General features: G+C 39.1%; 1 protein-coding gene across 8 annotated transcripts in view; it reads left to right on the top strand.

The window, feature by feature from the left end:
* Window positions 1-13,330, top strand: part of STAT4 (signal transducer and activator of transcription 4) — a 218,659-nt gene that overhangs the window by 198,168 nt on the left and 7,161 nt on the right. For all 8 annotated transcript variants that reach the window (XM_055108904.2, XM_063595505.1, XM_063595504.1 and 5 more), the window contains 2 exons: window positions 8,924-9,007; window positions 10,771-10,869. In XM_055108904.2, the coding sequence (XP_054964879.1) occupies window positions 8,924-9,007; window positions 10,771-10,869 (183 nt within the window). The remainder of the gene's footprint in view (window positions 1-8,923; window positions 9,008-10,770; window positions 10,870-13,330) is intronic.

The following is a 13,330-nucleotide window of genomic DNA, read 5'->3' as shown; positions in this document are numbered from 1 at the left end:
AATTTTGTTTATGTGGTGGAAAGTCATGAAGCACAATGAAGCTATTAGTAAAGCCTGGGTGACTTGAGTTTCATTTAACAAAGTAGCCAAACAGATGTTCTTTCAAGGTTCAGTATTCTCAAACACAGACGCGCTACTCACACCCCAGCTAGCCCAAGCATTTGCACAGCAAGTTGATTTCTCGCTGAACTAATTTAAAGAGTTGCAACACTTTTTTGAGGGAGAAATTGTACAAAAATATTACTAAAACCTTAGACTTTGTAGAATGCAGCAGAGGGCTTTATGAGCTAAGCAGTGCTGTCATTTTACATTCCTCTCTTCTGATTCTGTGATTCTGTGATTAAAGGCTATCCCTCATGTGATTAAAGACCACTGTTTCCCTCTCTTCTTCTTGTTTCCCAGGATCTAACCCACTGTCTAGCACATAATAGATGCTCAATAAATATTCACTAAATGAAAGGGTTATTTTAATTGTTTCTATTCCACATAGTTTTCCATGGGGGACATTACAATAAATTATGGATTGTTAAGAGATGAGCAAGAAATTTGGATGAAAATCACCCTATATCCCAGTCATATTTTTCTTAGCAGAGGTTTCTGTCAAGTTAAAAGCTATTACCATTTGTTGGCCAGGCATGGTGGCTCACGCCTATAATCCCAGCACTTTGGGAGGCCGAGGTGGGCAGATCACGAGGTCAGGAGAGTGAGACCATCCTGGCTAACACGGTGAAACCCCGTCTCTACTAAAAAATACAAAAAATTAGCCAGGCGTGGTGGCAGGTTGCCTGTAGTCCCAGCTACTCAGGAGGCTGAGGCAGGAGAATGGCATGAACCCGGGAGGCAGAGCTTGCAGTGAGCTGAAATTTCGCCACTGCACTCCAGCCTGGGTGACAGAGCGAGACTCCATCTCTCAAAAAAAAAAAAAAAAAAAAAAAAGCTATTACCATTTGTTATCTAAGGTGTATTATTAGACACTGAGCAGAGGAGACAGAGAAGACTATGGTGACATCTAGACCTACCTTTCATCGGATTGTATTTTTTTTTCCAAGTGAAGCCCTGGTTAAGTTGGTTGTCCAGTTTTCTAGTTTCTTAGCAGATTTTCCAATGGGTATTTTTCTTTAGAAGTACAATACAGTCAATCCAGCTATTATATTCAGTGTCATATAATGTGATGTACCATATAATATAAATATCATTAATATGGATATTTTGTATCTGTAATCATCTTGGATGATTAGGATGGCTTTGATACAAACATTGATGGTGCATCTTTTTTTTTTTTTGAGATGGAGTTTCTCACTCTTGTTGCCCAGGCTGGAGTGCAGCAGTGTGATCTCAGCTCACTGCAACCTCCACCTCCAGGGTTCAAGCAATTCTCCTGCCTCAGCCTCCTGAGTAGCTGGGACTACAAGCGCCCGCCACCATGCCCAGCTAATTGTTTGCATTTTTTTTTTTTTTTGGTAGAGACGGGGTTTCACCATGTTGGCCAGGCTGGTCTTGAACTCCTGACCTCAGATGATCCACCCACCTCAACCTCCCAAAATGCTGGGATTACAGGCGTGAGCCACTGTGCCCGGCCCTAATGGTGCATCTTATCTATGATGTTTTTCCATTCTGTGAGGAATGGAACCTGCGAATGTGAGACTGAATAGTGTTCTAGCTTAGACTACACTGATGAAATAATGAAGACTATGACAGTCATGCAAGCTGTGAAAATTAATAATGCTTTATTTGGTCAGAGCGTCTTTCCTCCAGTCTTGTGTATAGTATGTCAGCTTCCTTGCTGGATTTTGTTCTAAATGTGCCTCACAATTGCATCAGAGATTTAAAGTAAACATTAGACATTATTTTGAATCACTGAGAAAATAATCACCCTCTCACCACCCACATTTCAGTTCAGTAAAGTATTATATAAAGCGTAAAGTCTTTTTCCAAAGCTAATGGACAACACTGAGTGTCATTGCTCTGTCTGTGGAATCCTGGTTTCTCACACTTTTAAGACCCTGATATTTGGTGGTGAACACACAGGTTCCATAACTCAAAGAGCTGAGGAAGCTATCAGTACTGAATTATCATATGTATATTTATTCATAGAAATTAAACTATAGACCAGGCGTGTTGGCTCATGCCTGTAATCTCAGCACTTTGGGAGGCCGAGACAGGCAGATCACTTGAGCTCAGGAGTTCAAGACCAGCCTGGCCAATATGATAAAACCCTGTCCCTACTAAAAATACAAAAATTAGCTGGGCATAATGGCGCACGCCCGTAGTCCCAGCTACTCAGGAGGCTGAGGCAGGAGAATCGCTTGAACCCGGGAGGTAGAGGTTGCAGTGAGCCAAGATCATGCCACTGCACTCCTGCCTGGGTGACAGAGCAAGACTCTGTCTCAAAAAGAAAAAAAGAAATTAAACTATAGAGGCTGGAATGTGAGAGCGATGGGACCTATAAGAGGAAACACTAAACTTTTTTCTACTCTTACTCTACATACCTCCCTTCTGGTCACCTAAATATGTGTGGGGATTTCTCTCCACTAACAACCAGTTCTCCAGCAGACACAAACTGGGCATCTACAATTTAACCCAATTCTAACACTCTTTACCTTAACCCACAGGCTAAGGACTTAGTCCCACAAGTCTGCCCCCAATTCAGATGCCCATTGCAAGTCCCAGGTTGTGATCTGCACTTCTGACCAACTAGCAATAAATTGAGGGTTCCCACAATTCCCTCCTCAGGTTCAATGAATTTGCTAAAGCAGTTCACAAAACTCAGGGGAACATTTTACTTATATTTTCTGGTTTACTATCAAGGATATTACAAAGAATACAGATGAACAGCCAAATGGAAGAGATGCACAGGGCAAGGCATGGAGAAGGGGTGTGGAGCTCCCATGCCCTGTCCAGGTGCGCCACCCTCCTAGCACCTCCATGTCTTTAGCAACCCAGAAGCTTCCCAAAATCTGTTCTTTGAGGTTTTTATGGAAGCTTCATTACATACAGTTCATTACAAAGTTGATCACCTTTGCCATTGTAGGTGAATTCAACTTTCAATCCCTCTCCCCTTCCCAGAGGTCAGGGAGTGGGGTAGAAGTTCCAACTCCTAATCACATGATTGGTTCCCCTAGCAACCAACCTTCATCCTGAGGCTATTTAGAAGCCCACCAAGATACACTTCATTAGGACAGAAAATGCCAGAAAATTCCAGGAATTTAGGAGCTCTGTGTCAGACAGTCCTATCACTAAGGAAATTACAAAGGTCTTAGGAACCCGTGTCAGGAACCAGGATCAAAGACCAAATTTTTAGAACAGAAGACTCACCTGGCATCTCCATCTAGAAAGGTCTTAGGAGCTCTGTCTCAGTAACCAGTTGCAGGGACCAAATATAGATTTCTTATTATATCACAATATCATAGCACCTCAACTCCGAAAGTTTTCCTTCAACCATCCTCCAGCTGCAGTCCTCCCTACAAAGAAAGTCTTCTGTGGGGTTAAGGCAATGTGCTCACCCAGAATCCAGGACCCCAGAATTCTCAGCCCAGAAGACCTCAAGCCCACTTCCAGGGCCTGTGTAGGCCTCTCCAGGTCTACTCTCCCAAGCACAGATGACACCTTCAGTGCAAACATATCTAGGCACAGGAGAGACCTAGAGGCCACACTGGTCATGCGAGGCCCTTCACAGAGGTAGAAGCAAAGGGGACAGGCAATGGCTCAAGATGGCTGTGCTATCTTTACCCATGCCACCATGTTCCAGTAAGACTTCAAGGAGCTAAAACCTGGCCAATTCGGTTATGTGAAGGATATGTCAAGGCAGGAGGCTAAAACATATGTTAACAGTTTGTTAACTTGATTGATAATGGTTAAATGTTTTATATACAGTATTGGATCTCTATCTGTGCACTTGCCTGAGGCCTCTCAAATGTTCTGCACCATTGAACTCAGAGATAATGTGAAAGGCACCCCCATTAGTGAACATGAAATGGAAGCTGTAGATTCTTCAGTTGTCTCGTGTTTTGCATAGTGTAAGCATCCCCTCCCTAGTGGGCAGTGAGATTTTCTATTGTTCAAAAATACACCTTCTTGGTGCCTATACTCAAGACAACTAGTCCGTCTCAAGCGCAACCAAAGAAAGAGCAACTTATTTAACATAAAGGGGCTGAGGAAGAGGAACTGGCTGTTTGATGTGTTGACGTGCTGGGAGTACTTTTAGGGGTGGTTTAGGGATTTTTAAGCAGAATGTTTATTAAACATAACTTTCTACTAACCCAGTAAGAAGTGATTCCACTCTAGTCAATATAACTACCTGCAGGCAATGTAAGGTATCACAAAGATCTACTTCCTTCTCAATAACGAATCTTAAATGTAGCATTCTCATTATCAAGGAAGTCTTCCCACATAATCACAGAATTGTTATTCATATCATCACATTAGACTGTTTTTATTATTTCTGATTTCAAATGCAAACAGGATTCTGACTTAGTAATGCATATTTAGTGTTGACCTTCCTTTCTTTTCAGGTGACTCTGCCACCTCCAACCCCCCACCCTGACTTTTCTGGTGTAGATAATCCTACTTGTTCACGTGTTCCCATGGCTCATTTTATAAACTGTTGAAGCTTTATATCTCCAAATTTTCCACCTCCTTTTTGAGATTAAACACAATGAGGATACACACATTGAGAATAATTCCTCCCAAATTCCACCCAGGATTCTTGTTAAAATGCAGAGTCTGATTCAGTAAGCCTGGAATGAAGTCAGAGATCCTGTTTTTCTTACAAACTTTTAGGCAATGGCAATACTGCTGGTCCTTTTTTACCTACTATAAAATTTCATCAGGGACTAACTGCAATTTCCTACTTCTTTCTATGTCAAACTCCTCCCCAGAGGTGATTATTTTTTGAGCTGTAAATATCATGCTAATACTGATATCTCTTGATTTTTTTAAATTTTATATGTCTAACTTCTGATTTTCTATAAAAGGTTAAGCTATGTCTTTCTTTTTACAGCTCTCCATATGTAGAAATTCTGCCCCATCTTCACAATATCATTATATAACATATTTTCATTTACTCAATGTATTCGATGTTTACCTTACTATGATTATATAAAAATTGTTAACAGCTAAGCCATATAGCATACTATGATTATATTTCCATTCTTGTATTACTTTTAGTTTTCTCTGGATTTAATAGTTTCCCTGAGTTTTTTATTTGATTAATTTACATACTTGTCACTAATTAAGCCCCAAACTTTCCATCAGAACTAGAAAACTCCTTACAATTTGGTCAAACATGTCCATCTATGAGTTCCTTTCTTCCTTTTTTCTTGGCAACATCGCTCTGGGAGCCCTCCATCTTCTGGCTCCAGTCCTGGCTACTTGCCCTCTGATCCTGTTGTGCAATTGTGGGGTAGTTGTTTTTTGTTTATTGTTTTGTTCGTTTGTTTTTGAAACTCCCTTTCACCGTTATCCTAGGGAGTCCCACCCCCTTCTCCTGGCTGGGTTCATGTCTTCCTCTTTCTTAGGTTACTGTCTCCTTTTTATTGGAGAGACTCTTTCAGTAGTTTCCAGAGAAAAAGTACTAGGGAGCCAAATTTCCAGAAGACTTGCATATCTGAAAAAGTGTTTCCCATCCATAGTTGACTGATAGTTTGGCTGGATATAGAATTCTGGGTTAGAAATCATTTTTCCCCCAAATTCTTAAAGCACTTTTCCATTGTCTTCTACTTATCTTGTATTCTGATTCTTAATCATTTATAAATGCCTTTTTATTCCTGCACTCCTGAAACTTTTAAACTGGTTTCCTGCAATTTTACAGCAATGAGTTTTGGTGTGGTCCTTCATTTATTTATTGTGCCAGCCATTCATGGGTCCTTCCAATTTGAACACTCATGTCCTTTACTTTGAGAAGTTTTCTTGTATTATTCATTTTTATAGACTATTGAAAACATGTAAAAACATAAAGAATAATAGCATGAACACCCATCAAATAGCTTAAAAATTCAAACTTTGCAAATATAGTTGAAGACACCTGGTACCCCCACCCCCCCCCCACCTTTAATCCTTTTCCTCTCTGTACCCACCCACCTCCCAATAACCATTGCCTTGAATTTTGATGTTTATTGTTTTCAAGAATGCCTTTATACTTTTTCTATGAATGAATATGTTTCTATATACTTTATATTATTCTGTATTATAAATTTAGATTTTACATAAATGGCATCCTTATGTATATATTTTATCACAACTTGCTTTTCTTGCTCAACAAAATATTTTCTGAGACTCATTCCTACGTTGATTCATGTTGCTGTGGATCATTTATTCCAACGCTGTATAGTTTTTTGCTCTATAAATATACACAGTATAGCTAGCTATTCTCCTATTGATGAATCATTTTAGCATTCTAAGCAGTTCTACTATAAACATTCTTCAATTAACATTCTTCTACATGTCTTTTTTTTTTAATGAGTGCAAAAAATCTTTGACCTATATATATTTGGTAGCAGATGAGTCAGAATCAGATGATTCAACAAGAATTGTTACGTATAGGTAATGTGCATCTTCTACTTTTCTAGATACTGAGGAATTGTTCTCCAAAGTGATTGTAACAATTGCATAAGTGGTATATAAGAATTACAATTTGTTTATGTCTTTGACATTTCCTCTACTCCATTTTCTCTGTTCTCTTTCCAGAACTTGTGTTAGTTTGTTGCTGCAGTTCATGTATTAATTCTTTATTTGCTATCTTTTCTATTCTATTTTTGATATCTTTGTGGGATTTTTTTGTTTGTTTTACATTCTGGGAAATTTCCTCTACTTTATTTCCAATCTTTTTACTGACTTGTCTGTTTCTCTTATTATATTTTAAGTGGTTCTTTATTATTTTCAGAATGTTTCTTACAATAATATTCTATTCTTATTACACTGATGTAATCTTTGTTTTATATAGTTTTTAAAAAGTGTTTTAATGTGCATTTTCAAATATATACAGAAATAGAGAATACAGCCGGGCTCAGTGGCTCACGCCTGTAATCCCAGCACTTTGGGAGGCCAAGGCGGGTGGATCACCTGAGGTCGGGAGTTCGAGCCCAGCTTGACCAACATGGAGAAACCCCATCTCTACTAAAAATACAAAAGTAGCCAGGCATGGTGGCACATGCCTGTAATCCCAGCTACTCAGAAGGCTGAGGCAGGAGAATCACTTGGACCCAGGAGGCGGAGGTTGCAGTGAGCCGAGATCGTGCCACTGCACTCCAGCCTGGGCAACAAGAGCAAAACTGCGTCTCAAAAAAGAAAAAAAAAAAAGAGAATACAATGAATGAATTTAAGCATCACCTAACTTCAACAATGATTAATATTTTGCCTATCTTATTTAACCTATTTTTCACCTATACATACATTTTTCCTGGAGTTCTCAAATTCTAGATAGTACAGTATAATATAGATACTTCAGCAGGTATCTTTAGAATATAAGAAATGTTTAAACCTAACCACAATACCCTTATCGCAAAAACCAAAATAATAATTTTTTTAAAATGCTTCCTTAATAAAATCCTATTTTTTGTTCAAATTCCTCCATTGTCTCAAAAAAGGCCATTTGACAGTTGGTTTGTTCAAATCAGTATCTAAGCACTATCTTCCCATTACAAATGGTTGATCTGCGCCTTCAACATGCCATATATTTATTGAATAAACTGAGCTGAATACAGTAGACTTTTTTCACTGTTTTTTTATTCTTTTATTTATTTATTTATTTTTACTTTTTGCTTTTCCTCTGAGTTTTTTGTTTTTGCATTCTTATTTCATGTGAAAGTCTTTGTCAAATGCCTGATGATCATTAGCTTGCTGTTAATAATTAAGAGAAGGGCATTAAAAAACAGCCTGAAAATTCTATGTGCATGTTGAAAACTGTAGACTTAGAGTAATTATTAGAATCTGGCTGTTTCAAAGGGTTGTTGGAGGACGGTGTTGGGTATAGAAGGCAGTAGCTGTATGTTACCTCCCTTGGTCTGGCAAACTTCCCAGATACCTTTCCAGGAGCTTTTAAGCCTGGCTCTAGATGTCGGAGAAGGGGCAAGCATGGGCTTAACCGTAAACTTTAACAGGACCTTCCACTCTTTAGCACACACAGCACCTAACCCCTGACTGCAGCTTGACCTTGTTCCCAGAATGTAGACAGCCTCTGTAATTCCTCTGACTCATCCACTCCAAAGACCAAACCTCCCTCCTGTGCCCAGGTCTGGAGGGGTGGAGACCTCACTGCCTGAGCTGGGGCTCTTACAGCACATCCTGGTCTGCAGTCTTCTTTTCTGCAGCCTCAGGGAGCTCAGTGCTTTCAACCTCTGGGTTCTTTCTTCTACCCTCACTCTACACTCCCCTACCTATCACTCAGGGATCTAGATTACAGTTTTACTTTATTGGAAAGTGAATAAAACTCCAGCTATTACCTTATTGGAGTGTCTGGAGGGAACAGAGGAAAATACATGTACTCCGCCTACCATGTTAAACCAGAAGGAGGTCTTGCATTCTTTTTGAACAGATTCATTGTGACACTAAGACTTGTATCTGTATACCTATGCATATATGGATTGCTTTTATTAACATTTGGTAAATCAAAAGGACCAATTTTCAAACATTAAAATAAGGAAAAACTTGTCTAAATTTCAACTGAAAAAAAACTATGCCAGAATTTTTAAAGCCAGAAATTATCTTGTTTTGAAGACTTAAAATCATTCTGTTTGGGGAAATGAAGATTTTCCAAACTGTATATAACTTTTAAAACAATAAGAGGGAATGTTCAATAATAGAGACTGTTTGGGGGTATTTACTTTATTAATTTATTAATAAATATATTAATTTATATAGAAACAAGTCTTCTATTAGATAGTGAGTATGCATTTGTGAGGTAACAATTTATTTCTCTCTTCCTTAGGGCTGTCACATGGTGACTGAAGAACTTCATTCCATAACATTTGAAACACAGATCTGCCTCTATGGCCTGACCATAGATTTGGAGGTAGGTGTTTCAAGAACATACACTATTTACTAATGGCATTTGCAAGAATTGGTCAGCATTAATAGATGTAAGCTCGGTCTTTTCTAGGTTTTAGTACATTCCATATTCATTATTTTGTTTTAATTTAGAAAGTCAATATGTCAAATATTCACTAGTTAACATAATATTTTGGTTAAATATATATGATAAAAGCTTGTGGGTAGCTGGGTGCAGTGGCTCACATCTGTAATCCCAGCACTTTGGTAGGCCAAGGTGGGTGGATTGCTTGAGCCCCGGAATTTGAGACCAGCCTGGGCAACAGGGTGAAAACCCCCATCTCTACTAAAAATACAAAAATTTGCTGGGTGTGGTGGCATGTGCCTGTAGTCCCAGCTACTCAGGAGGCAGAAGCAGGAGGATTGATTGAGCCCAGGAGGTGGAGGCTGCAGTGAGTGCTGATCATGCCACTGCACTCCAGCCTGGGTGACAGAGTGAGACCTAGTCTCAAAAAAATAAATAAAAAATAAAATAAAATAAAAAGCTCAAGAGTATTATGAACTTTATATACATTAAATAATTTGTTGCTCAAGTTCTTGTTTGTTTGTTTTCTGGGATTTCCTGAGTCATGAACACTCAGTGGAAAGCCTAAAGAGAAATAAGTATCCTTGAACTTATGTCGTGTAGTGATATATTTTCTTTTTTTTGTAGTAATATATTTTCAAAAATTTAACTTTACATAAAAACTCACAGAAGGAAGATTTATCTAACATAATGAGCAAAGACAAATAATAGGAACATCACAGTATGTTGCTTTGATCCTCATAAAACAATCACCACTAAACTCAAAGAAAGAATAAAGAAACTTTTGGAATTAAATTGAACATGAATTGACTATGCACTCCTTGAAGGCAGGACACCATGAATGAATCAGTGCATGAATGAACAAACACAATCTCACACACCCTGAATATGATCCTATTGTGGAGTATATTGTTTTAGAATTCTGCCTTTGCTCTTTTATCTTAATGATGGTAATACGTTTGCAAAAGCTTTCATAGATTCCTTCCTCACCTCCTTTCCCTAAACCTCTGTTTTTATGAGTTGTTAAAGTTCCTCAAATGGGTATTTTACCATCTACAGGAATCTGATGTCTGTTATTGGGAAAAGAGTACTGTAAGTTGATTAGTTTCCCAAGCTAATTTGTAAAAGCCTGTTTATCTCATAAAGTAGAAAACCACAGAACCAAGAGTACTAAATTGAGTTAGTTCTGTAACAATAGCACAGACGGCTCTATCTCCCATAGCTTATCTCTCCTATTTTTACAATAGAAACCTCCCACTTCCAGTGTTTATGTTAATTAGGTGTTAGGTCATAATTTGAAGGTACCGATTCATTCCAGAGATAAACTTAAAATAGATTCTTTTATTTAACTTATAGAGAAGATTGTTGCTAATTCAATAGACTCTCTAATACGTTGCACTTGAGACAGTGGGTGACATTTAAAAAGTATAAATGTGTCCGTGATGTCAGGGGAGATACTGGGAAGCTGCCTGACTGAGCACTCTGAAAGGATTCCTGCTCTTTCCTCTCTGTGCCCTTACTCATGCATGCTCAGAAAGTTCCATGGCCTTCACAAGTCATTTCAGTGACCAGGGCACCATGGACATCAGGACTGGAGGTGTGGGGCTGGCTTGAGATTGGCCCTTTAGAGGCGAGGGTCAAGCATAAGATCAATGTAAGGTGGGACTACCTGTAATAACTACGCTTTTTTCCCCCCAAACCAGACCAGCTCATTGCCTGTGGTGATGATTTCCAATGTCAGTCAGTTACCTAATGCTTGGGCATCCATCATTTGGTACAACGTGTCAACCAACGATTCCCAGGTAGACTCTATTTCTACCTCAACTTCTTTAATGCTATTCGATTTGTTTTATTGCCAACAAACACATCTGCATCAAAACATGTGTGTGCCAGTGGGGTGTGGGGTGAGAGTTGCTTTATTTCTAGTATTTCTAGTTGTATGTTTCCTCTCATGTCATATTTAAAGTAGTATGTTCTGATATATGTGGACCCTGAGAGAGTTCTGCTAGCAAAAGTAACAGGGATTTGTTATTTCTGAGGGTCTGCTCAGCTCCCAACTATGTGCGTACCAGAGAGTTCCAGGGCCATCCTATGACTCTGTTAACTAAGCTGAAGGAAACTTCTTACCTCCCCAGCTGCTCTGGTCCCACCTTGTCCATGCAGTCTCTTTTACAAAGGTAGAGAATTGGTTTCCAAGTAAGTAAGTAGAATATTCATCAATCTTGCCTAATCGTATTCTGACAGTGCACATTTTCAAGTGGATTACAGATTTCATCCATCCTAGGCTCAAGCTGGGTTTTAATGCTATCTGGTCGTTGTGACACTGACCCAAAATTGGCCTCAAGTCACAAAGCAAGCAGTGAATAGATGCTCTTCTTATAAGACAACCAGGGAAGGGAGTGGCAAAAAATATGAGTCAGCACTTCCCCTTGCACCCCTCCTTCAAAACCTCAGTGTGTTGTCCTGGAAACCACTAAGGTCTAGAGAAAATAGGTCAGATGTAAATAACAACATTTCTTCTTAATTCAGAGCAAATGTTCCCTCCAAAGGGAAGAATTCTTCTACTTTAGATCCCAGTAGTAAGAACAAGATCATAATGAATCAGCTGTTAGTGTTCTTTCCCTTTGATTCAATGTTCTAAGAAGGAAACAACGAGGAAAATGACTCAGGCCTACTCCTTCTCCTCCTCAAGTGCCCTAGCATCTGAGACAAATTAATTGCAGAGAGGAAGACTGTGCAGGGTGCCCCAAAAAGAGCAGAACTTACCAGAGAAATCGCCTGATCTTTAAGGCGAAGGACAGCCAATGCCCCTGAGATTAAATGCTGATCCCCATTAGATCTACACATGTTCAGCTTTCTTCCAACTCCAGGGAGTAGAAGGAGTGATGGGATACTTCTCTGTCCTCCAGCCTCACAGAGCAGTGCTGCACTTAGCTTTCTTCAGCAACCTCCTTCTGTAAGAAAGGCACCAAAGTCATCACACCCATCATCCCAAATTTACATGGCTCTAGGATGAGAATCTAGAGCTATAGATAATATACAGCTCCTAAAACACAGATTCACAGCCTAGTTACAGAACCAGTCTAAACAACTAATCCTGGTTTCTCCTCTTAATTCTATCCTGCTTTGAAACCTAAGCCCTTAGGCCTTGATTGTATTCTGTGCTTTCTGGTCTTTTCCAGGCACCATTCTCAGGTTCACAAAAAACCATCTCCCTAGAAATTCTTTCTCTTCATTCCTCCTCTTCCTATTGCCCATTCCTTGTTGGATGCTGTGTCCTCTTTCATTCCCACCTTCTGAAATCTCTTGAATTGGTTCTTTTTCTTGATTAATCTAAGCCCAATTTAGCTCTTGTTCACAACGGCCTTTTCCAGGCACCGCACTGGATTTCTGAATTCTTCCTTTCCTCTTCTTGAAACATGTTTCTTGAGTTTCACACATCTGTTTTCCAGTAATCTGGGACAGAGTCTTATGTTTCACTATTGACCTGGTTTCTGGCACAATCTCGTTTGTAGTTGATCACACAGAATATTCTCTTATTTAGCTGGGAACAATGGTACACACCTGTAGTTTCAGCTACTTGAGAGGTTGAGGCAAGAGAGTTTCTTGAACCCAGGAGTTCAAGTCCAGCTTGAGCAACAGAGCGAGATCATTTCTCTGTTTTTGTTTTTTTTTAATTATGTAGAGCAAATAAGAAAAGACTACTATGGTGTCCATAAAATAGGTATTTGAGGTTAATCATAATATTGTAGGGTCACCTTCCCTAGCCTGGGACTTTACCATTTCTAGCACTTTGGGATGATTGGTCTGGTCAAGGTAAAACTTATGCCAACCCCACGATAAACCAATTAAATAATATGATATAAGTTTTGTTTAGGATGAATATTGTTTTAGAAAAGAGTATCTGTCAAATTACTTTTTGGACAATGTTAAGTACTTGCATGAGTAGACTGATACGGAAAAGTTAAAGAGATGTCAAGCGATGCTTCTGAAGAAAGATGGAGCCCTGATTATATTATACTCAAAGAACAAGGAGACTTTTAGGAAAAGACCACATCAGTCTTAAGAACAACAGAGATGAGATGATATTTTATGTTTACTTAGGTTGGCCAAAAGACTTTAAATTAGGAATCCTATATATTGAATTACAGTGTCATAAGCGTAATTGTTACTGGTGGCGAATATGTATGGATCTGCAGCAACCTCAATTCTTGCCTCCTCAGAAGAAAGAATTCAACTGAGGAGTATAGGACAGAAGGAGTG

Source organism: Pan paniscus, chromosome 13, assembly GCF_029289425.2.
Source record: "Pan paniscus chromosome 13, NHGRI_mPanPan1-v2.0_pri, whole genome shotgun sequence".
Lineage (NCBI taxonomy): Eukaryota > Metazoa > Chordata > Mammalia > Primates > Hominidae > Pan > Pan paniscus.
The sequence above is the reverse complement of the archived record's forward strand: the minus strand, read 5'-3'. Positions and strand labels throughout refer to the sequence as shown.